This window comes from Ovis aries, chromosome 7 (genome assembly GCF_016772045.2).
Source record: "Ovis aries strain OAR_USU_Benz2616 breed Rambouillet chromosome 7, ARS-UI_Ramb_v3.0, whole genome shotgun sequence".
Classification (NCBI taxonomy): Eukaryota; Metazoa; Chordata; class Mammalia; order Artiodactyla; family Bovidae; genus Ovis; species Ovis aries.
In genome coordinates, this window is record NC_056060.1 from 80,141,905 (window position 1) to 80,167,891 (window position 25,987).

The window sequence follows — 25,987 nt, forward strand, 5'->3', positions numbered from 1 at the left end:
ACTTAATATCAGTATCTGTTTCAGTGAATTGATACATATCAATTGTGTGTCATTTATCATTCAAACATATTTAAGAAGCCTTCTTTTTGTTGTTGTTGTATAAATTAACCCATTTATTATAGGCTGGCAACATTATCAAATGGTGGTGCTTCACCTGGTCCTTCAATTCCTTCATTCTTCTGATGGCAGCCTTTCTGTGACACCAGAAGTGGTGTGTAGGTCCAGGCCCCACCAGCTACAGTTTTCATGCAGGAACCACAGTTCCAAATGCCCACAGCTCATCTCTTCATCTTGGTGTTGCCACAGAAGGAGCAGGTATACTTGGCATGCTGGCTGATTTCAATTTTCTTCACCATTTTCCTGAGGGAGTCACCTTAACGGGTCCTGTATTTGCCCACAATTCCGACCTTCTTGGTGTGTTTTGCCATGTTAATGCAACCTAGATCTGAGTCCAAGAGCTAAGAGGCCTTACTTCTTAATGGAAGATTTTAATGATGATGATCAGTATTTGTGAGATATTTCTACCTTTTCCCTATCCTATTGGTGGTGTGCTCAGAATAGGTGGTATGCTCAGACTTCTCCAAAATAATAAAAATATTCTTGTGGAAAAATAATTCCTCTTCTCACCCACTTCCCCTCTTCCCAGAGATGTCCACATTCTAATCACTGGAAACTGTGAATATGTTATCTTATGCAGCAAAAAGGAATTAAGAGGTGGAATTTAGGTAGTAAACAGCTGTTCTTCAAATAGGAAAATTATCCTTGATGATCTAGTGGCCCTAGTGTAATTCCCTGGGTCTTTAAAAGTGGAAAGGGGAGGCAGAAGAAAAGGTCAGAGTGATGCAACAAGATGTGAGAAGGGCTTAACTTCCATGGTTGGCTTTGCAGGTAACGGAAGTGGCCAAAAGCCTATGAAAGTGAGTGGCCTCCAGAAGCCAGGGAAGGCAAGGAGAGAGTCTCTCTTAGGGCCTTTAGAAAGGAATACAACCCTGACAACACCCTGATTTTAGCCCACTGAGACCCACATCAGACTCAGACCTCCAGAACTGTGAAATTAGAAAAAAAAAAATTTAAGCCACTAAGTTTGTGATAATTTGTTACCCCAACAATAGAAAACCAATGTCAATGGTAAAGTAGTGCACAGATATTACCAAAAGGTATAGAAATGGGACACGGTTTGGAAAGCACTATATGCTGCAAGAATGCTGAGGGATACATGTGTGTCTAGAGTTATATGTAATTACCTGTGGAAAGCAGGGTTACCTTGGAGGTGGACAGAATTAGGAGTGGCATTCTTTGACTGAAACCGTCTAGTAATCCAACTGCTGAGTTGCTTCAGTCGTGTCCAACTCTGTGCAACCCCACAGATGGCAGCCCACCAGGCTCCCCCATCCCTGGGATTCTCCAGGCAAGAACACTGGAGTGGGTTGCCATTTCCTTCTCCAATGCATGAGAGTGAAAAATGAAAGTGAAGTCACTCAGTCATGTCCAACTCTGCGACCCCATGGACTGCAGCCTACCAGGCTCCTCCGTCCATGGGATTTTCCAGGCAAGAGTGCTGGAGTGGGGTGCCATTGCCATTATAGCAAACTGAAGTTAACTAGAGTATGAGGCATCTTCTTTCTCTGGCCCTGGGCTACATTAAGAGAACACCCACCCCAATAATTCCAAAGTCTGTGTTACATTCAAAATTGCACTTGGTTACCTACTAATATAAATTCAAGCATACAGTACGAATGTTCCTTCAATAGCAAAAGGCAACATGAAGATAGCAATAAAAAAATAAACAATAAAAGTTATTAGTTGATGTTCAGGAAAAAGGGCACTAGAGTACTGGCAAATCTGCTTAAGAATTCTAGCAAAAACCCAGTAAACCAAGATTGATGTAGCATCTAAATTTTAGGGATGATACCTCATTCTCTATTTTTTGATTAGCAATAAAACCTGAGAAGCCAAATCATTCTCTTCTTTATAAAAGTCCATGTACTAAGGTGAGGAACTGCATAGACCTGCCATTTTGCCTGCAGTAGTTACCTGATCTAAGAATATGTTTTTGTGTATAGCAGTCATGTGTGCTATTACAAAATACTGAGAGGAGAAGGAAGTGACACTCATAGGGGGAAAACCTTGATTCTTGAAAAAGAACAGAAAAAAAGTTGAGACTAATTTACTAATATTATTGTTCTTTGGGGGAAAAACTACTGCACAATTGCACTCATCTCACACGCTAGTAAAGTAATGCTCAAAACTCTCCAAGCCAGGCTTCAGCAATACGTGAACCGTGAACTTCCTGATGTTCAAGCTGGTTTTAGAAAAGGCAGAGGAACCAGAAATCAAATTGCCAACATCTGCTGGATCATGGAAAAAGCAAGAGAGTTCCAGAAAAACATCTATTTCTGCTTTATTGACTATGCCAAAGCCTTTGACTGTGTGGATCACAAGAAACTGTGGAAAATTCTGAAAGAGATGGGAATACCAGACCACCTGATCTGCCTCTTGAGAAACCTGTATGCAGGTCAGGAAGCAAGAGTTAGAACTGGACATGGAACAACAAACAGACTGGTTCCAAATAGGAAAAGGAGAACGTCAAGGCTGTATATTGTCACCCTGCTTATTTAACTTCTATGCAAAGTACATCATGAGAAACGCTGGACTGGAAGAAATACAAGCTGGAATCAAGATTTCTGGGAGAAATATCAATCACCTCAGATATGCAGATGACACCACCCTTATGGCAGAAAGTGAAGAGGAACTAAAAGCCTCTGATGAAAGTGAAAGTGGAGAGTGAAAAAGTTGGCTTAAAGTTCACCATTCAGAAAACGAAGATCATGGCTACCGGTCCCATCACTTCATGGGAAATAAATGGGGAAACAGTGGAAACAGTGTCAGACTCTATTTTGGGGGGCTCCAAAATCACTGCAGATGGTAACTGAAGCCATGAAATTAAAAGACATTTGTTCCTTGGAAGAAAAGCTATGACCAATCTAGACAGCATATTAAAAAGCAGAGATATTACTTTGTCAACAAAGATCCATATAGTCAAAGCTATGGTTTTTTCCAGTGGTCATGTATGGATGTGAGAGTTGGACCATAAAGAAAGCTGAGTGCCGAAGGACTGATGCCTTTGAACGGTAGTGTTGAAGAAGACTTTTCAGAGTCCGTTACACTGTGAAGAGATCAAACCAGTCAATCCTAAATGAAATCAGTCCTGAATATTCACTGGATGGACTGATGCTAAAACGCCAATACTTTGGCCACCTGATGTGAAGAACTGACTCATTGGAAAGACCCCGACGCTGGGGAAGATTGACGGTAGGAGGAGAAAGGGATGACAGAGGATGAGATGGTTGGATGGCATCACTGACTTGATGGACGTGAGTTTGAGCAAGTTCTGAGAGACAGTGAAGGACAGGAAAGTCCGGAGTGTTACAGTCCATGGGGTCACAGAGAGTCGGACATGGCTGAGCTCCTGAACTGCTACTAGGGGAAATCTTGCACTAAAAATTGAGGGGACTCTTGTTGCATAAGTGTGTGTGTGTGCTAAGTCACTTCAGTCATGTCCAACTCTTTGCAACCCTATAGACTGTGGCCCACCAGGCTCCTCTGTCCATGGGATTCTCCAGGCAAGAATACTGGAGTGGTTTGCCATTTCTTCTTCCAGGGGATCTTCCCAAGTCCATGGGGTCGCAAAGAGTCGGACAGGACTGAGGGACGAACAACAACAACAGCAACAGGAAAACAGAATAAAAGCCTTTAATTTCTAATGAATTGAATCATTAGAATCAAGTAGAAGGGTATTTGTTACTTGAAATGCATCAGTAGATGAACAACTTATCAAGCACTACAAATACCCACAGTGACACTGTTCCACAGAAAGAAAATGATAGTTTTCCAGAAACCAAACCTAAAATCATGGGTTACTGCAATCTATCTGATTGTTGTTTTTAGTTGCTAGGTCATGGCCAACTCTTTTGTGATGCCATGGACTGTAGCCCAACAGGCTCCTTTCTGCATGGGATTTCCCAAGTAAGAATAGTGGAGCACGTTACTATTTCCTTCCCCAGTGGATCTTCACAATCCAGGGATTAAACCTGTCTCCTGCATTGGAAGGCGGATTCTTTAATAATGAACCACCAATCTAATTGATAAAGAATTCAAAATAGCTGTCACAAAGAAACTCAATGAGGTACAAGGAAACTCAGAAACCCAGTTCAATTGGTTTAGCAATAAAATTAATGAACAGAATACTTTAACAAGGATATTGAAACTCTAAAAAAGAACCAAACATAAATTTGGCTGCTGAAGAACTCAGTATATAAAATGAAGAATGTATTAGTAATCACTGGAAACAGAGCAGATCATATGGAAGAGCATCTATTTGTCACTTCCACTGTATATTCAAAAGGGATTTGATTTAGGTCATACCTGAATGGCCAACTGGTTTTCTGTATTTCTTCAATATAAGCCTCAGTTTTGTAATAAGGAGTTCATGATCTGAGCCACAGTCAGCTCTTTGTCTTGTTTTTGCTAACTGGATAGAGCTTCTCCATCTTTGGCTGCAAAGAATATAACTAATCTGATTTTGGTCTTGCCCATCTGGTGATGTCCATGTATAGAGTCACCTCTTGTGTTGTTGGAAGACAGTGTTTGCTATGACCAGTGTGTTCGCTATGACCAGTGTGTTCTCTTGGCAAAACTCTGTTAGCCTTTTTCCTGCTTCATTTTGTACTCCAAGGCCAAACTTGCCTGTTACTCCAGGTAACTGTTGATTTCCTACTTTTGCATTCCAATCCCCCCATGATGAAAAGGACACCTTCTTTGGTGTTAGCTCTATAAGGTCTTGTAGGTCTTCATAGAACTCATCAATTTAAGCTTTCTTCGGCATTATTGCTTGGGGCATAGACTTGTGTTAGAGTGATCTTGAATGGTAATCAGCCGACATCATTCTGTCCTTTTTGAGACTGCACTCAAGTACTGCATTTCAGACTCTTCTGTTGACTATGAGGGCTACTACGTTTCTTCTAAGCGATTCTTGCCCACAGTAGTAGATATAATGGTCATCTGAATTAAATTTGCCATTTCCATTCATTTTAGTTCACTGATTGCTAAGATGTCAATGTTCCCTCTTGCCATCTCCTGTTTGACCACTTCCAATTTACCCTGATTCATGTACCTGACATTCCAGATTCCTATGCAATATTGTTCTTTACAATCACTCAGTGAATCGGCACATGAATTAATCCTTTCCATCTCCTTTTCTCCTGGAATTTGTCCAAAGAAGAAACCCACTGGTCTGCCTGACTGGTGACTTCCTAACATTTTATCAGTCCAGGATCTCTAATGTTTCTGCTGCCAATGAAGTGCGTTTTGTGCCTTTCCTTAACTCATAGGTGATACACACAAAAACTGATCAGTGATTGCTTTGCCAAGTTCCCAAAGTTGGGGACCGTATTTCAGTCCACCTCATCCTGAGCAGCCTCAGACTGAATGTTTCCATTGCTAGCACCTTTTTCTTCACAGAACTTACATTCCCGCTGTAACCTTGTGCCTATCAGGAGGCTGGTCCCCAGTACCGGGTGTGATTCTGTGCCCTGCGATGCACCACAGAACCAAGCTGAGCAGAAGGGCTGGAACCTGAATTTAAATCTCACGTCCATAAGTTGGGAGCGTCCCTGGTGGCTCAGTGGTAAAGAATCCACATATCAATGCAGGAGATGGGTTTGATCCCTGGATTGGGAAGACCCCCTGGAGAAGGAAATGGCAACCCACTCCAGTATTTTTGCCTGGAGAATCCCATAGACAGAGGAGCCTGGCGGGCTACAGTCCATGGGGTCGCAAGGAATAGGATACGACTGAGTGACTACACAACAACAACAATCCATTAGTTGATGAGATCAAGATGAACTTAAATGAGCCCATTCCCTACAAGAATGTCAGTGAAGTCATGGGGAGTCAGGGTGTATAACCTTTTAGTTAATCTGATTTTTACTTTCTACAGATAGGAATTAAGCTCAGGTTAATTCTCATTTCTCAGGAAACAAATTGTAATTTAACTCCGCACCAAGGATGCCCTCCAGTCATGGTATTATAGTTCCTTGTGCTAGGGATCACAGATCCAGCTAGAGCAGCTAAGCCTGCTCTCAAATGTTGGAGGCAGGTAGCAGAATTTGTCCAGCAAACCTTTAGTCACTTACTCTCCTTAACTGACTTGTCAAGTGCCAGAAACTAGATTCCAAAAGAGATGAACTGTTCTCCACTGGTATTCTTTTTCCACTCCCCTCCCCTGTGCCTCGTTGTCTGCCTGACGCAGCAGCACGGAAGCTTGGGTGCAGATCTAGTCCTGAATAGTGGCAGGTGGCCTCAGAATGGCAGTGTGAAATGTAATCAAAGAAATCAGCTCCATCTGGGGGAGGGGGCCACTTCATGACAGTTGAGAGAGTAAATAGTCACAGGACTTTGATTTCACTAGATATGGACTGGGATATGAAATGAAATAAATGGCCAGCTAGGTGCTAAAAATTTAAACAGCCCACAGGTTATTTCAAGATTGTCTCATCAGCTACAGGCAGTTCAAAACTGAACCCTTTAGCTTTTTTCCAAGTTCTCATTTCTCATGAACAGAGGAGAGAAATGGGCCTTGGGATTTGGGAGTGGAGCCAGACGCACTGGATGTTAAGAGGTAGGAATGCTCCTTTTCTACCCAAATCAATTTTTGGCAAGAGACCCCGCCCCCCTCGCCCCCGGCTCCCACATACACAAAAGGGTACAGTGTCACAAGACCATGAGACATGTCAGTGAAATGAAATCCATTCCCTCCTTGAGGTCTGTGATCTGACACAGATCTGAGATAATCCTTAGAGATCTAATCTAGTTATTTAATGTTCAGGAAGATAATGAAATGGAGCCCCAGGAGGGTAAGGCTAATCCTGGGATCACAGACTGGACTCCCTACACACCTGGTACTTACAGACATCACTTACCCACAGATCCACTCTCCCTCACCCAGGCTTTGTACTCAGGGGACAAACATCAATGTGTCCTAACATTAATGTGTCCCTAGCTTGTCTGTTTGTGTTGAGTCATAGATAACATTGTACATATGGCCACTCCCCTTCTCCTTGTTCACACACATCCATCTGTTCATTCAATAAGCATTCTTAGTGGGTATTCACCTTGCATTGTTACAAATGCCAAAAACACTGTTTTTAACATTTGTTACAAATGTGAACTCTCAGAGGCTTGTTTCCTCACCTATGCTCACAGAGACATGCAGAGTTTATCACACTTGGGAAAAAATAATGGTTCCCACTCACCCTTAAAACTGAAAGTAAACAGAAGGACTGTCTTTACCTGGTGGTCAGAGTAACTGGATTTCAGTCCAGAATCTTCCACTAACCAGCTCTGTGACCTTGGGCATGTCCCCTTTCTTCTCTGGCCTCATTTATCCTTTTTGTAAAAGGAGGATCTCAGTCAAACATGGGTGATCTTAAGCTTTTTTCTCAGTTTTACACTCTCTAACTCTGCATGGCCTCGTGCATAGTTGCTTCAGTCGTGTCTGACTCTTTGGGACCCACCAGGCTCCTCTGTCCATGGGATTCTCAAGGCAAGAATACTGGAGTGGGTTGCCATGCCCTCCTCCAGGGGATCTTCCTGACCTAGGGATAGAACCCGGGACTCCCACACTGCAGGCAGATTATTTACTGTCTGAGCCACCAGGGAACCAAGTCCCTGCTGACCTCTATAGGTCACCTAGAAAAGTCTCACTGGTCAAGTGCAGTTTGAGGTGATAATAGGTGAGGCTTTCCCTGACTCATCAATGCAAACAGCACACGTGAGGGGCTGTTTCCCAAGCTAGACGGTTCATGTGTGCCTATTAGTATGCCAGCTTCTTTAAGGCAGGGAGCATATATTTTCATCTCTGTGTTTTTCGAGCCTTCTAATGACTCCCCAAAAGGTGTACTGGATGGTTGTGGAATGAGTGGAAACTAGACATTCATAAACAACTGATGACTGCACAATATCTGGCAGTAAAAGCACGAGTATTAAAGATTCACAGATAGCAAGACACAACACCAATTAGCATTCAACCTGAATTTTCATGGCACTTTTAATCCTCATTTTTATTAAGCTACCCATCACTCAGTTCAGTTCAGTTCAGTCGCTCAGTTGTGTCTGACTCTTTGCGACTCCATGAATCGCAGCATGCCAGGCCTCCCTGTCCATCACCAACTCCTGGAGTTCACCCAAACTCACATGCATCGAGTCGGTGATGCCATCCAGCCATCTCATCCTCTGTCGTCCCCCTCTCCTCCTGCCCCCAACCCCTCCCAGCATCAGGGTCTTTTCCAGTGAATCAACTCTTTGCATCAGGTGGCCAAAGTATTGGAGTTTCTGCCTCAGCATCAGTCCTTCCAAAAAACAGCCAGGACTGGTCTCCTTTAGGATGGACTGGTTGGATCTCCTCAGTCCAAGGGACTCTCAAGAGTCTTCTCCAACACCACAATTCAAAAGCATCAATTCTTCGGCGCTCAGCTTTCTTCACAGTCCAACTCTCACATCCATACATGACCATTGGAAAAACCATAGCCTTGACTAGATGGACCTTTGTTGGCAAAGTAATGTCTCTGCTGTTGAATATGCTATCTAGGTTGGTCATAACTTTCCTTCCAAGGAGTAAGCGTCTTTTAATTTCATGGCTGCAATCCCCTCTGCAGTGATTTTGGAGCCCCCCCCCCCAGCCTCCAAAATAAAGTCTGACACTGTTTCCACTGTTTCTCCATCTATTTGCCATGAAGGGTTAGGACCAAATGCCATGATCTTCGTTTTCTGAATGTTGAGCTTTAAGCCAACTTTTTCACTCTCCTCTTTCACTTTCATGAAGAGGGTTTTTAGTTCCTCTTCAGTTTCTGCCATAAGGGTGATGTCATCTGCATATCTGAGGTTATTGATATTTCTCCTGGCAATCTTGATTCCAGCATGTGCTTCTTCCAGCCCAGCATTTCTCATGATGTACTCTGCATATAAGTTAAATAAGCAGGGTGACAATACCCATCACTGCAGCCATGTAATTAAAAGACACTTGCTCCTTGGAAGAAAAGCTATGACAAACCTAGGCAGTGGATTAAAAAGTAGAGACATTACTCTGCTGACAAAAGTCCATATAGTCAAAGCAATGGTTTTCCAGTAGTCATGTACAGATGTGAGAGTTGGACTATAAAAAAGGCTGAGTGCCAAAGAACAGATGCTTTCAAACTGCAGTGTTGGAGAAGACTCTTGAGAGTCCCTTGGACTGCAAGGAGATCAAACCAGTCAATCCTAAAGGAAATCAGTCCTGAATATTCATTGGAAGGACTGATGATGAAGCTGAAACTCCCAATACTTTGGCCACCTGATATGAAGAACTGACTCACTGGAAAAAGACCCTGATGCTGGGAAAGATTGAAGGCAGGAGGAGAAGGGGATGACAGAGGATGGGATGGTTGGACAGCATCACCGACTCAATGGACATGACTTTGAGCAAGCTCCAGGAGATGATGAAGGACAGGGAAGACTGGCGTGCTGCAGTTCATGGGGTTGCAAAATCGGGATATGACTGAGAAAATGAACAACTCCGCAAATTACTGCAGAGGTTAGAGTACTGGCTTTAAAGTAGGTTTTTTAAACCCACTTTTATTGAGCTGATTTTATGTGCCAGGAGGTGTTCTAAGAAGAGACCCAGAACATGGGAGATAAATACAGGTTCCACATCCTTTGACAATTAGTACAAACATGACTGGGCTTCCCTGGTGGCTCAAGCGGTAAAGAATCTGCCTGCAACTGTAGGAGACCTGGGTTCATCCCTGGGTTGGGAAGATCCCCTGAAGAAGGGCATGGCAACCCACTCCAGTATTCTTGCATGGAGAATCCCCATGGACAGAACCTGTCTAGCTACAGTCCATGACGTCCAAAGAGTCGGACACGACTGAGCCTGAGCGACAAAGCACGGACACACAACCAGTCTCAAGTCCCAAGGGGACACCAGCTTCCCGGAACTAAATTGCTCGCACTCGAATTTCCGGGGGGAAGCTAGAGTGTGTTACTACGGATCTATTGCTTTTGCCTGCCGGAGGTCGATCTTAGAAAGAACCGGCACTGGAAGGCCAAGGAAAAGAGGTGAGTCAAGGACGTCTTCGTAGCGGAGCTACTGAGATTCGGAAGGACACGCTGAGCTTGTTTGGCGTCTAAACGACTCGGACAGTTCAGTCATGTTCGCCTACGCGGTGAGGCGCGCCCTGCGCAAGAATAAGACCCTTCGCTACGGAGTTCCCATGTTGGTGAGCGCAGCGGAGCGTAAAGTGTGTGCTGGAGGCGGGTGGGGAGGAGGGATTCCGAGAGGGTGGGACCTCAAGATTGGCTGGGACGTGAGTGCGGTGAACCTGTAGTGTGTGAGGCGAGGAACCGCAGCCTGCGCTAGACTGTGGCTGGCCTTTAGGCAGTCCTAGTTTCCTAGTCACTCCCCGCGTTGGTAGTTCGATCTCAGGTCCTTGTCTGACCTTTGGTAGTTAACCTGGATGTGCTTCTGAACCAGTTTTTAACCCGAACCAGGCCTTAGCTAGAGCCTGGATGATTACTAAACTCTCATTCCCCGACCCCAACCTCCCGTCTGCCACGCTACAGCTTGAATATAACTCTGATCATTGAAACTAGTTATATTCACTTAATTTAACTACAGTTTTGGGCATCCTCAGGTTTCATTTCACTAGTGTGAATTGGCTTAATTCTTCCAGGGTTGTTATGAGTTAAAAAAAAAAAAAAAACCTTGTGAGTTAAATGTAGCACAGAGTAGCAGCCCTGCAAAGATAGTCGCTGCATTATGGTTGATATTTTTAAAGCACCTTGCAAGTAGTTTTGGCGTTTCTTTGTTTGTATCCACTCCTACATGGAGTTCTCAGAAGATCCTGTTCGTCTTGAAGATTCAAGTTAATGCTTAATACTTAACACCAACCGGAGTTGGAATCCAGTGAAACCACACTTTGTTTTCTGTTTGACCTTGGCAACGTAGTTTGTTTCAACAAGCCTTGATGTCATAGTAAATGAAATAATTTAAATAAAGCAGGTGAACAGTTTTTAAATAGTTTATTGCTTTTATGAGAATTTGGTACAGGAAAAGTTACCAGATTTTGCATTTAACCAGGACTAAAGGAAAGTAGCGACCTTAGAAAAGTAATGTGTTTTTTTAGTTCTTTTTTGATGAATGTGGATTTCTTTTTAATCTTTAAAAACTCCTTTTTATCTTTTTAAACGTTTAAACAAAATCATTTATAAGACAATGCAGAATTATATTTGCATAGCCAACAGGGACTGTGTAAAAACTATCCTCCTTGTGGATTCCCCTTCCACAAAATAGAGGTCCATTCAGAAACGTGATTGTCAGTGCAAGTTGAGGTCACCTGCATGTCCCACTGGAAGATAGTTTAGTTTTGTTTGTTATCTTTCAAAGTTGTCAAAGCTAAGCTCTTAAAACCACTAGTATTAAAGTATAAAAGTACCTTCTAGGGATTCCCTCATTTGTTTTATAAGACAAGACTACCACAGTAGACTTCTTCCTAAGTGTATTTTTCTATACTGGTCTATACTGTGTCTATACTGAATCTGTACTACACTGGACCTAGGTCTATACTGTTTCAAAATGTGGGTCCTCTGTTGGCTATATGGACCTTTGTCCACAAAGTGATCTCTTTGCTTTTTAGTACATTGTCTATGTTTGCCGTAGCTTTTCTACCAAGGAGCAAGCATTTTTTAATTTCAGGGCTGCAGTTACCATCGACAGTGATTTTTGGAGCCCATGAAAAAGTCTGTCACTGTTTCCATTGTTTCCCCATCTATTTGCCATTAAAGGATGGGACCAAATGCCATGATCTTCGTTTTTTGAACGATGTGTTTTGAGCCAGTTTATTCACTCTCCGTTTTCACCTTCATCAAGAGGCTCTTTAGTTCTTCTTCGCTTTGTGCTATAAGAGTGGTGTCAACTGCATATCTGAGGTTATTGATATTGGAATAACCTTGATGGAAAAGTCTCATTGGAATATCTTGATTCCAGCTTGTGCTTCTTCCAGCCCGGCATTTTGCGTGATGTACTCTGCATATAAGTTGAAAAAGCAGGGTGACAGTATACAGCCTTGACATACTCATTTCCCAATTTGGAACCAGTTCTGGAACCATGTCCAGTTCTAACTGTTGCTTCTTGATCTGCATACAGATTTCTCAGGGGGCAGGTAAGGTGGTTTGGTATTCCCATCTCTTAAAGAATTTTCCACAGTTTGTTGTGATCCACACAAAGGGTCCTAGACAAGTAACTAATTCTGTAGGGGAAAATGTTGAACTCAGTTCTCTAAACCCAACAGTACTAGAAAGAGCTCAGATGATGCATGGTCTTCATCATATATCAGTTGGATATTCCATATTTACTGTATTACTATAGCATACTACTATACTTAAAGTTGAAATTATTTTCTCTCTTTGTTGTCATTGTTCATTTGCTCAGTCGTGTCTGACTCTTTGTAACCCCATGAACTGCAGCATGCCAGGCTTCCCTGTCCTTCTCCATCTCTTGGAGCTTATTCAAATTCATGTCCATTGAGTCACTGATGCCATCCAACTGTCTTATCTTCTGTCACTCCCTTTTTCTGCCTTCAGTCTTTCCCAGCAGCAGGGTTTTTTTCCAATGAGTTGGCCCTTCACATTGGGTGGCCACAGTATTGGAAATTCAGCTTCAGCATCAGTCCTTCCAATGAATATTTCAGGGTTGATTTCTTTTAAGATTGACTGGTTTGGTCTCCTTGCTGGACAAGGGACTCTCAGGGGTCTTCTCTAGCACCACAGTTTGAAAGCATTAATTCTTTAATGCTCAGCCTTCTTTATGGTCCAACTCTCACATCCATACATGACTACTGGAAAAACCATAGTTTTGACTAAGTGGACCTTTGTCAGCAAAGTGATTTCTTTGCTACTTAATATGTTGTCTAGGTTTGTCATTGCTTTTCTCCCGAGGAGCAAGTGTCTTTTAATTTCGTGACTGCAGTCACTGTCCAGTGATTTTGGAGCCCAAGAAAATAAAGTCTGTTACTGTTTCCATTTTCTCCCCATCTATGTGCCATGCAGTGATGGGACCGGGTGCCATTATCTTAGTTTTTTGAATGTTGAATTTTAAGCCAGCTGTTTTACTGTCTCTCTTTTTTTTTTTAATCTCTTACATAAATGTTAGTGCTTGCTTCACAAGAATATTTATTCAACAACAAACAGAAGAGGACTTAGAGTACCAGGTATAGGCTAACAGTACTCTCCTTCCCTTCTTTCCCCAACCACTTGGAAAAGAGAATGTATTTGTTGTTTCAATTTGTGCACTGCCCATTTAGTCCCCAGAATTTACCTTTCTAATCTGACCAGTCATTACTGGTTTCTGCATACTAAAATTCCGACCATTTAATGTCTGAAGATGATTTTAGTATATTCATTGTTTGGAAACTATCATCACAATCTAATTTTAAAACATTTTCATCACCCAGTTCCCTGGTGGCTCAGATGGTAAAGCATCTGCCTACAATGCGGGAGACCCGGGTTTGATCCCTGGGTCGGGAAGATCCCCTGGAGAAGGAAATGGCAACCCACTCCAGTATTCTTGCCTGGAAAATTTCATGGACAGAGGAGCCTGGTTGGCTACTGTCCATGGGGTCACAAAAAGTCGGACACGACTGAGTGACTTCACTTCACTTCAAAGGAATCTCCAAACTCACTTGTAGCCACTTCCTGTTCTCCTCTACTCTTCCGTCTTAGGTAACCACTAATCATCTGTCTATAGATGTAATAGAATAGTACAATCTGTGGTCTTTTGTGAGTGACTTTGTTCACTTAGCATAATGTTTTCAAGGTTCATTCATCTAACCGGTATCAAAGTGTCATACCCTTTTAGTGACTAGATAGTATTCCATCAGTTGGAATATTGTCCATTGATAAGCATTAGTTGTTTTTTTTTTTTTCATTTCTTGGCTGTTATGAATAATGGTGCTATGAACATTCATGTACAGATTTTTATATGGATGTGTTTTCATTTCTCTGGGATAAATGCCTACTAGTAGAATTGCTGCATCATATGATAGCTCCATGTTTAGCATTTTGAGGAACTGTCAAACTGTTTCTCAAAAAGTGCATCATTTTACATTCCCCCCAGCAGCATATGAGGCTTCTGATTTTTCCACGTTCTTATAAACAGTTGTCAGTGTCCACAAAAATAATTAAACCCTTACAAGGAGATGTGAAGTGGTTTTGATTTGCATTTCTCTCCTGGTAGCTCAGCTGGTGAAGAATCTGCCTGCAATGCAGGAGACCCTGGTTTGATTCCTGGATTGGGAAGATCCCTGAAGAAGGGATAGCCTACCCTCTCCAATATTCTTGGGCTTCCCTGATGGCTCAGACAGTAGAAAATCTACCTGCAATGTGGGAGACCTGAGTTCGATCCCTGGTTTGGGAAGATCCCCTGGAGGAGGGCATGGCAACCCACTCCAGTATTCTTGCCTGGAGAATCCCATGGACAGAGGAGCCTGGCAGGCTATAGTCCATGGGGTTGCAAAGAGTCAGACACAACTGAGCAACTAAGCACAGCACAATGACTAATGATACAGGACATCCTTTCTTATGATTGATTATTGGTTATCTGTATATCTTTGAGGAACTGTCTATTCAAGTTTTTTGCCCATTTTTAAGAGAATGTGTTTTTCTTTATATTGGGCAGAGGTTTCCTTAAACACCTGGATTCAGTCTTTGTCAAGGGGCTCTGTGTGCTAGGGCATTCCTTCAATACTCAGGCAGGTTACAACTCTGCCTTAAAGTTTTACTTATTTGCTCAGAGCCTCAAAGTTAGCCATTGTTGAGTGTGTAGGAAGGATCTTCTCAGAAATCTCCTGAACTTACACACAGCTATTGGCACGTGGACCATTCTGTTCATATGTATATGTAACCAAAAGTAGGATCTGGCTGCTTGCAGCTCAAAAGCCAATAAAAAAATAAAGTTAGTGGAAAGGAAATGTTGCTTTATTTTGGATGCCAGCAACATGGGTGAACTATTTCAAGTCCTAAAAGATGATGCTGTGAAAGTGCTGCACTCAGTATACCAGCAAATATGGAAAACTCAGCAGTGGCCACAAGACTGGGAAAGGTCAGTTTTCATTCCAGTCCCAAAGAAAGGCAATGCCAAAGAATGTTCAAACTGTTGCACCATTGCACTCATCTCACAGGCTAGCTAAGTAATGCTCAAAATTCTCTAAGTGAGGCTTCAACAGTACATAAACCGAGAACTAATAGCTGTTCAAGCTGGATTTAGAAAAGGCAGAGAAAGCAGAGATCAAATTGCCAACATTTGTAGGATCATTGAAAAAGCAGGAGGGTTCCAGAAAAGCATTTACTTCTGCTTTATTGACTACACCAAAGCCTTTGCCTGTGTGGATCACTACAAACTGTGGAAAATTCTTCAAGAGGTAGGAATACCAGATCACCTTACCTGCCCCCTGAGAAGTCTGTATGGAGGTCAAGAAGGAACAGTCAGAACCAGACATTGAACAGCAGATTGGTTCCAAATTGGGAAAGGAGTGCATCGACACTATATTGTCACCCTGCTTATTTCACTTATATGCAGAGTACGTTATGTGAAATGCTGGGTTGGATGAAGCACAGGCTGGAATCAAGATTGCCATTTAGTTGGTGTGCTTTTACTTTCTCATATACTAAGTGTATAGTCTTCCCTTAGTTCATAGGTCTTTTATAAGAATTAACTGATACAATGATTGTGATCTGGTATTTAAATCATAGGATCAAGTACAGGTATAAATTAGTGATTTTGGTATTTGCTAATATGCTAAAATGTTTCCCAGTTATAGTTTATACTACATTTGCTCTGAAAAAATGAATGGTAACTCACCAGGAAAAATAATCTATAGGATTTTGTATAATCTGCCATCCTTGGCATTTAGATAAGTAATATATAGATATGCTGAATTCTGCCCTTCTATTTGAATTGTTTCTCTGTTTTGTTTCAGTTGCTGATTGTTGGAGGTTCTTTTGGTCTTCGTGAGTTTTCTCAAATTCGTTATGATGCTGTGAAGATTAAAGTAAGAACTCATTGGAGTTTGACATGTATATTTGTATATTTTGGTTTATGAGACATGGATACTTAAAATACTAAGCTGTCTGAATTTTATCTCGCTTTTTAAAAAAATATTTATTTATTTGGCTGCACTGAGTCGTAGTTGCAATATATGGGATCTATTTCCCTGAGCAGGGATTGAACCCAGGGCCCCTGCATTGGGAGTGTGGAGTCACTGGACCACGAGAGATGTCCTTTTGCTCTTTTATAAAACATTTCTTTAAAAGTTTTATATATATATATTTTAAATTTTTATGTATGTATTCATTTTGATTGTGCTGTGTCTTCATTGCTGTGCAGGGACTTTCACTAGTTGCAGTGAGCAGGCGCTGCTCTCCAGTTGCGGTGCACGGCTTCTGTTGTTGAGGAGCACGGGTTCTAGAGCACGTGTGGCACATGGCCTTAGTTGCTCCACAGCATGTGGAATCTTCCTGGACCAAGGATTGAACCTATGTCCTCTGCTTTGGCAGGCAGATTCTTAACCACTGGACCACCAGGGAAGTCCTGTGCAATTTTTAAAGATGACTTTCCATTTAGAGTTATTACAGAATATTAGCTATATTCCCCATGATGTGCAATATATCCTTGAGCCTTTCGTACACCCAGTAGTTTATACTTTCCACCACTTTACCCCTGTATTGCCTGTCCCCTGCCCCTACTGGTAACCACTAGTTTCTTTCTGTATATGTGCATCTGCATCTTTTTTGTTGGGCTTCCCTGGTGGCTCAGATGGTAAAGCATCTGCCTGCAATGCGTGAGACCCAGTTTTGATCCCCAGATCGGGAAGATCCCCTGGAGAAGGAAATGGCAACCCACTCCCAATACTCTTGCCTGAAAAATTCCATGGACAGAGGAGCCTGGTGGGCTACAGTCCATGGGGTCGCAAAGAGTTGGACACAGCTGAGCAACTTCACTTTCTTTCACTGTTCCTTTTTGTTATATTTACTAGTTTGTTGTGTTTTTTTAGATTCCACGAATACATGGTATTTGTATGAATATGTGGAGAAAGAGACATAGATAATGGATTTATAGGGGTCTTTTTCATAGTTTGCTTTTATTGTAGGACTAGTTTGTTTGCTGTATTTGTGAGTCTGCTTCTTTTTTGTTACATTTACTAGTTTGTGTAATTACTACCAAATTCAGGTCTGTTGTTACAGAAGAATTCTGGTTAATTCATTCAGAAGTATATAGCTTTAGTTTGTGGCACACATCTGATACTTGTTTTTTTCCCAAGTACAGTTAACTCTGGAACAACAGAGGTTTAGACTGTGCTGTTCCACTGGTACCATGGACTTTTTTCAATAAATACTACAGTACTTTATAATCTGCAGCTGGCTGAATCCATGCTTGTGGAACCCACAGATATGGCAGGCCAAGTGTATATTTATTGAGGAAAATCCTTGTATAAGTGGACTCTCAAAGAACAAACTCGTGTTGTTCAAGAGTCAGCTGTATTTCATTAGCAGACCTCAGTAATGTTGGTGGGTAAGTATTGAAAGCTTACTCAGTTTTTTCAATTAATCTTATGGTTTAAGAGAAATACCAATTCTAGCTAGTGTTAAAGACAGTATTAGAATAAATATTAAATTAAAAAGGAATATATGGTTTCTGTGAGGGAATAAACCAGTTATCAACTGAGTTTTAAAGTTTCTGTTACCATCCCAATTATTTTATTAAGGACTTTTTGCCCTTTTGCTCTAAGATGAAACTTATAGTAATCTGACTTTTGGAAATGGGATGTCATATACGTATTTGAAAAATAATTGCATCTTTGTCATGAATTTATCATGTCTTATATCCTACCAATAAAGATTCAAGAAACTGGTTCTTATAAAGCTTATAGCATAATCAAGGCTGTGCTGTGCTATACTTAGTCACCCTGTCATGTCTGACTCTTTGCGACCCCATGGACTGCAGCCCACCAGGCTCCTCTGTCCATTGGGATTCTCTCAGCAAGAATACTGGAGTGGGTAGGCTATCCTTTCTCCAGGGGAACTTTTGACCCAGGGATCAAACTGGGGTCTTCTGCATTGCAGGCGGATTCTTTACCAGCTGAGCTACCCAGAAAGCCCCATAAGCAAGGTTGGGAGACTTCTAATATAAAAATGTATCCAAACATACAATATAACAATGCCTAGTGAAATGCTAGATTAGAATTTTACATAACACATTGCTAGAACTTCAAGGAGAGAGATATGGTTGAGATTTGGGAAAGGGATGCCAGAGGTCTGCTAGAGGTATCAACCTTTGAATTAAGGCTTCAAGAATGATAAGAGTTAAATGATAGCTATGATGAAAATGATTAGTATTATATAACATAGAGGGACTATTGGGCATATGGTCAGATTTCAGTTTAGAACTCTCTGGCAAGAGTACAGGATGGATGGAGATTTAGGGGAGCAAGATAGGAGGGAAGAGAGTGTTTCAGCTGGAGATAGAGAGACCTGTTAAGATACTTTGGCAGTAATATAGATGAACAGTACTGGAATCTGAAGTAAAACATTGGCAATGACAATAGAAATGAATGGATTCTAAAAGAATTTGTAGCAGCAAGTTGATAGTGATATATACAGTATTAAAATCTAAATAAATATGGGATGACTTGAGGCTTTGGTTTTAAGGACTGGGTAAAGTTTCACAGCAAGGGAGAATGAGGGAGATTGCAATAACAGAAGAGGTCTAGAGGATGGGGTCAGAGTAAAGAGAACAAAATTGAGAGAAATGAGGTTGATTGAGAGGATGAGATTGGTCAAGGTCTGTGGAAGGAGGCTGAGAAGACAAAGATTAGCTGAGCAGGATCAGAGGACAAGACCTACTGAGAGTGAGAGGTCCAGGTTGGTTGATACTGAGAAGTCAGACTCTGGTGAAGTTGAGAGTCAGTGTTTGGGTAAGGTTGAGTTCAAACAAGGTTGAGAGGGTAAGGTGGACTAACTTTGAGAGGAATTGAGAAGATTGGTTGAGGTTGACAGGAATTACAAGGGTTGAGAGGCTGAGATTAAGGGAGAGTCAAGAGGGAAAATTCTTAAAGAGATGGGACTACCAGACCACCTTACCTGCCTCCTGAAAAACCTGTGTGCAGCTCAAGAAGCATCAGTTAGAACTGACATGAAACAATGGACTGGTTCAAAATTGGGAAAGGAGTAGATCAAAACTGTATGTTGTCACCCTGCTTGTTTAACTTAAATGCAGAGTATATCATGTGAAATCCTTGGCTGGATGAAGTACAAGCTGAAATCAAGATTGCCGGGAGAAATATTGATAACCTCAGATATGCAGATGATACCACCCTAATAGCAGAAAGTGAAGAGGAACTAAAGACCTTGGTGAAGGTGAAAGACCTTGCTTAAAACTCAACATTCAAAAAACTAAGACCATGGCATCTGGTCCCATCACTTCATGGCAAGTAGATGGGGAAAAAAATGGAAGCAGTGGCAGATTTTATTTTCTTGGGCTCCAAAATCACTGCAGATGGTGACTGCAGCAATGAAATTAAAAGATGCTTACTGTTTGGAAGAAAAACTATAACAAACCTGGATAGCATATTAAAATGGAGACGCATTACTTTGCCAACAAAGGTCCATATAGTCAAAGCTGTGGTTCATCCAATAGTCATGTACAGATGTGAGAGTTGGATCATAAAAAAGCTGAGCTGTTAAGAATAGATGCTTTTTAACTGTGGTGCTGGGGAAGACTCTTGAGAGTCCCTTGGACAGCAAGGAGATCAAACCAGTCAGTCATAAAGGATATTAACTTTGAATATTCATGGAAGGACTGATGCTGAAAACAAAGCTCCAGTAGTTTGGCCACCTTACATGAAGAGCTGACTCATTGGAAAAGACCCTGATGGTGGGAAAGATTGAAGGCAGGAGGAGAAGGGGGCAACAGTGGATGAGGTGGTTGGATGGCATCACTGAATCAATGGACATCAGTTTGAGCAAACTGCAGGAGATAGTGAAGGACAAGGAAACCTGGCGTGCTGTAGTCCATGGGGTTGCAAAGAGTCAGACATGACTTAGTGACTGAACAACAGCAACTGGAGGCAGAGGGCCAAGCTTCAAAGCCAAGTTGTGCCTCTTTGACAAGTCATTCAAACTCCCTGTGTTCCATTATCCTTGCGTTGATCAAATAATAATACTTAGGTCATATACTTTTTTGTGAGTTATAGGAAATAATAAATGTCAAAATATGTGGCATATAGCAGGTGCTTGGTAAATTTTTGGCTGCTATTAGTTGTAGTAGTGGTTATAGTACTATTGAGATATTAGTTGTCATACAATTTGATAGATTGTGGGGATTTTCCCACATTTTTGTAATCTGCCATGCCATCTGAGCCATGCTTATATTAACTTTCTAAATTGCAAATGGAATCTAACAAACTTAAGTAACTTATGGCTGCTTTTATTTTTCTACAGATTGATCCTGAGTTAGAAAAAAAGCTGAAAATGAATAAAGTGTCATTGGAATCGGAATACGAGGTACAGTGTGCTAATGTAGCAACATTCCTAGTCTGTGACTGGTTCTATCTGCCTTAAGGTAAATTCAAATTATTACCAGTACAGAAAAAAAATTACCTTAAATATACATTATTGGAACAACTATGTGGTTGTTTGAGAAGGCAATAAACATGGATCTATTTTTCATATATTATGAATAAATTCTGGATGGATCAAGAATTTAAAAATAAAAAAACCCAAAAGGCTAAAAATGAAATTTCTTTTTTGTGTTCTTGAGTCAGAAAAGCCTATTTAAATGCGATGAGAAATAGAGATGCTTTAAAAGTAAATATTCAAAGGTACCACCTAAAAAAAAATGTGTAATATAAAGTCAGTAGGTAGATGAGAAATCCTAAAAATATTGTTTATCCTTATCATGATGAATGGATTAATTTAAATATAAAGAGCAAATCAGTATACAATTTCAACAACTCAGTGGGCAGTGGAAACATGGGCAAAACGTGTAATGAGTTCAGAGACAAAGAAATAAATAGCATTTTTAAAACATATAAAGAGATGCTCAACTTATAATAGGAATGTTAATTAACATTATAATGAAGTGTCATTTTTCCAGCTATCTGATTAACAAAATCAAGGAGTTAATAGCATGTTTAATTATAGGATGTTGGGAAGGAGGATATTCTCCCTCTCTTATCATATTTTCCCTTTTCTTTTTATGTGTGGTCCTTTTTTATTGAAATGTGGGCATTGGGAATAGTAAATATTGAAGAGACTTGTGAAGAGCGGTTGATTCTCATTTTAGCAGTCCAGTTATTGGCTGGTCATTTTGAGCTTGATTTTACACTCTGTAAGGGAGGATCTGTGGAAAGGCTTTGAGGTTTCTTAAATCCCCTGAACTTTGTGGGACTCCTTCTCTGAATTGTTTTCCCGAGAGGATCTTGTCAGAGCTAAAGCCTGGACCACTGGGTCGTTTGCTATGTTTGTTTTAGTTTAGTTTGAAACTGGACCACTTTTGCGTGAAGTAATTCAGTCAGCCTTGCATCCCATCTAACAGTTGTTCTTAAATTCTTTTGAGCACATATGTCTTACATTATCTGAGTGAAGGCCATTGTTCTTTCTTAAAACCTTTTTTTAACTTTGGAGCATTTCATAACTATACTTGAAGATAACTTACTCTCTTCTTGAATTAGTAGAAATTTGTTCACCTTTGTAGATTTAAACTTTTGGTAAAGCTCTAAGAGAAATTTAGAGAATCATTATTCACTATTTCCCCATTATTTTCTCTTAAACTTCTAACTTGGTACCTCTCAGTACATAAGCAGTATATGGGCTATGAAGGGTTTGTCTGGAAGTAGATGTTCCCTATAGTTCTTTTAGAAACCATAGAATATGAGAGCTGAAGAAGTCATGCAGACCGTTTGGTCTTGTCTTTTCATTATTACTTATGAGAAAATTAGTGCCCAGATAACTCAAATCACTTGCACAGGGTTATATAGCTTATTGGTAAAAGAGTAATGTTTAGTATCCAAGTGTCAAGGTCAATTTATATCATTTCCTCTGTCACTGGATGTAAGCTGTCCTGTGTTCTCTGTTTCTTTTTCTATCTTGTTCAGTTAATTATTCCAGAATAACCAAAGCACATATATGAAAGTTACTGTCAGAGTGGTGTGAGAGGATAAAGAAATGTTTATGTTCTTCCCTTTTTTCCTGTTTTCATTCCTGTGCTCCAGAGGTACAGCTAACTAAAGATACGGTGATGCAAACTCTACGTGAAACTAGTTTTTATTGCCCCAGAAGGGCTTTGCTCACAGCTGCTATAGGGAATTGCTTTTCATTCTTAAGGCCAGGCTCATTTCTCAGGTGTGGAACAAATCTTTGTGATATCTCTCCCTTCTAGCAGACTCTGTACAGTCTCCACCTTTGGTCTCTTCCTTTCATTTACTGCCAGTACCTGTGCTAATCATTACTCTTCCGGATCAGTGCTGAGGTGGAATTTCGTTTTCTCAGCTTCTTCCCTTTGTGCTCTCAGAAATAAAACATGTAAATTATTCAAGAAATATAAGTCAGAATGACTTGGAACAAAGAGGAACCACCTCACATAGATCAGAATGGCGATCATTAAAAAATAATCTACAGATAAATGCCGAATCTGGTTTAGAGAAAAGATAACCCTCCTGCACTGTTGGTGGGATTGTAAATTGGTGCAGCTACTATGGAAAACAATATGGAGGTTCTTCAAAAAACTAAAAATAGAGTTCCCATATGATTCAGCAATCCCACTCCTGAATATATATCTGGAGAAAACTATAATTCAGGAAAATATATATACCCCTATGTTCATAGTTGTACTAGTCACAATAGGCAAGACATGGAAATAACTTAAATGACTATTGACAAATGAATGGGTAAAGACAATGTGGTACATATGTACAATGAAATACTGCTCAGCCATAAAAAAAGAATGACACCATTTGCAGCAACATGGATGGATCTGGAGATCATCATACTATGGGAAGTAAGTCAGAAAGAGAAAGACAGATGCCATATGGTATCACCTATATGTGGAATCTAACATATGACACAAATGAACATATTGACAAAATAGAAACACACTCTGATATAGAGAACAGACTTTTGGCTTGCCAAGGTGGGGGCAGGTGGGGGATGGAAGGATTGAGAATTCGAGATTAGCAGATACAAAGTATTATATACAGACTGTGTAAACAACAAGATCCTACTGTATATGCACAGGAACGTATATTCCATATTCTGTGATAATCCATCATGGAAAAGAATATGTGTGTGTATGTATACATATATATGTATAACTGCAGAACTTTTGCCATAGCAAAAATTAACACAACATTGTAAATCAACCGTAATTCAACAAAATAAAAAATTTTTAAAAAACATGTAGATTCTGTTCCTTTTTTAATAGTTTTATTCTGATGAGGGGAAAGATAGGCAGTAATTTCAATAGCAAGAAAAATTCCAGATCCTATAAAGAAATACAATATTTCTTTAATTATTAAGCTTGACATGCAGTTGATTTGTTTACTAGAATTATAAGTGGGGGTCTATTGAATTCTTTCTACTCATTTATTCAGTTAGGTCCTAGCCAAACTCACAGGGCTCCTATACTAATATTTATGCTCTAATTTTTGTGGCTCTGTAGAAAATAAAGGATTCCACCTTTGATGACTGGAAAAATGTTCGAGGACCCAGGCCTTGGGAAGATCCTGATCTCCTCCAAGGACGAAATCCAGAAATCCTTAAGACTAATAAGACAACTTGACCATGTTGATTCTGTTTTTACTTTTTAAATTTTAAATAAAAATGTTATCAACTGGAATTCCAACCATATACTCCTATCCAATGGAGAGAAAATTCCAGACCTGCAAAAGCCTAGATACGAGTAATTTGATGACAAGTACTCTTGATAAAAAGTCAAGTACAGGTTTGTATAAGGCCCAACTCTTCTATATGCAAATGAAAGTAACAATGTTGACCATATATATTTTACTGCTCAATAAACATGTGAATATTGCTACTTAAAGAGTGTCCTTTATTCTACTCCCAACATGCATGCATGCTAAGTCGCTTCAGTCATGTCTGACTCTTTGCAAGCCTAAAGATGATAGCCCACCAGCATCTTCTGCCCATAGGATTCTCCAGGCAAGAATACTGGAATGGGTTGCCATGCCCTCCTCCAGAGGATCTTCCCAACTCAGGGACTGAACCCACATCTCTTAGGTCTCTGCATTGGCAGGCAAGTTCTTTACCACTAGTGCCATCTGGGAAGACTACCCCCTCCCCGCCCCCTCCCCCCACCCATATTTCTTTTCCACCAGCAAGTAGGATTCCTGCTTGACAATAGTTGGTCTAGATCCAAATTTTAACAGTAATGTCAAGCAGAATTTTATATTAGATCTGTGTGGAAAATGATCAATGTGGTGAGATTCTTGGTTTTAATTTTAATACCTCACATGACATGCTTATCAGTCTCTGAGGCATCACCTGATGATTGTATTGATACCATTAAAATGTGTTAAGAAACATATATTGTCCCAAGTTAAAGGAAAAATAATGAGGTCTTAACTTCCACCTAATATACAAAAAAAAATTGAAAAACTGAAAATTGATGTTCTTCGATCCATGAGAACGGAGGTACAGGATAAAACCATCATCTGAAAACTTGAGATACAGACAAATATAGAGAATCTCTAGTTTTCCTGGAGGAGAAACCACCTGGAAACCCCTGCTGGGCCCAGCATCATAAAAATACCTAAAGGGAAATTGACTAATTACTAGAGACTGAGCATGGACTAACTTGAGAGTTAAAAACTCCTGGAGATCAGGACAGGAACAAACTTTGACTTCCAGAAGCCCCACCAGATTTTTACAGTGAATGTTGGAGAAAAATCTTGTTCTTCTAACAAGGGGAGGGAAAGTAACCATTTTGAAATATGCCCCCCAAATTCTCTTAACAAAATCCTGGTGTCAAAGGGAACTAACTCTTGGTAGAGCCTAATTACACCGGATTTTACCAGAGCAGAACCAACTGGCGTAAGAGAAATACCCAACTCTAGCCCCTACCAGCCTTTCTTTCTCACCTAAATGGGGGGAGAGGAGCAGGGAGTAAGACTGAGAAGCAGTTGTGAAGGTTACATACCAGGATCTCATGATTGGTAATAGACTAAGACCTAATCAAAAGACTAGACTGTTGCCATCCCACATTACTGCCACATCATCCGAGGGCTACTCAATGGACTTTGTTTTACCCAGTCCAACTGGATATCATGACCAACTTTGAACAGCAACAACAAAAACTACACAGCATACTAAACGACAAAAGGCACAGTTCTAAAAGACAAACCAAGCATGAAATTCAGATACATATATGGCAAGGATTGGAGAATTTAAAATGACTATGGTTAGTATGTTTAGAGTGCTAATGAAAAAAGTATACAACATGCAGTTGGATAATAAGCAGAGAGATGAACGTTCTAGGAAATCAAAAGGAAATTCTAGAAATCAAAAATGCTATTAAATGAATGCTTAGATGGAGTCATCAATAGAGTAGACAGGATTGAGGAGGGAAGGAGTGAAAAGGAGGGTTAGGATCCATATACCATATTAACACTAATCTGGACAAAGCTGGAGTAGCTACATAATTCAGGCAAGTAGACTTTAAAGCAAAGAAAATTATCAGGGATGAATCAGGGAGCACTACATAGTAATAAATGAGTCAGTTCTCCAAAAAGAACAATCTTTAATGTGTTTGTACCTAATGACAAAGCAACAAAATACATGGAGGAAAAACTGACAGAACTGCAAAGAGTAATAGATGAATTCCACT

The 25,987-nt window shown here is 40.6% G+C and overlaps 1 protein-coding gene and 1 pseudogene across 2 annotated transcripts in view; one reads left to right on the forward strand and one right to left on the reverse strand.

Annotated features, from left to right (window-relative positions):
- Window positions 1-24,184, forward strand: part of LOC101121607 (cytochrome c oxidase assembly protein COX16 homolog, mitochondrial) — a 47,819-nt gene extending 23,635 nt beyond the window's left edge. Inside the window, exons 1-4 of one of the 2 annotated variants that reach the window (XM_004010760.6) lie at window positions 10,105-10,313; window positions 16,068-16,139; window positions 20,587-20,649; window positions 23,804-24,184. In XM_004010760.6, coding sequence (XP_004010809.1) covers window positions 10,245-10,313; window positions 16,068-16,139; window positions 20,587-20,649; window positions 23,804-23,923 — 324 coding nt within the window. In that variant the 5' untranslated portion in view covers window positions 10,105-10,244 and the 3' untranslated portion in view covers window positions 23,924-24,184. Of the gene's footprint in view, window positions 1-10,104; window positions 10,314-16,067; window positions 16,140-20,586; window positions 20,650-23,803 lie in introns of those variants that run through there. The other variant, XM_012181940.4, reaches the window with a different exon arrangement.
- Window positions 71-459, reverse strand: LOC114115643 (60S ribosomal protein L37a-like; annotated as a pseudogene).
- Window positions 24,185-25,987: the final 1,803 nt, after the last annotated feature.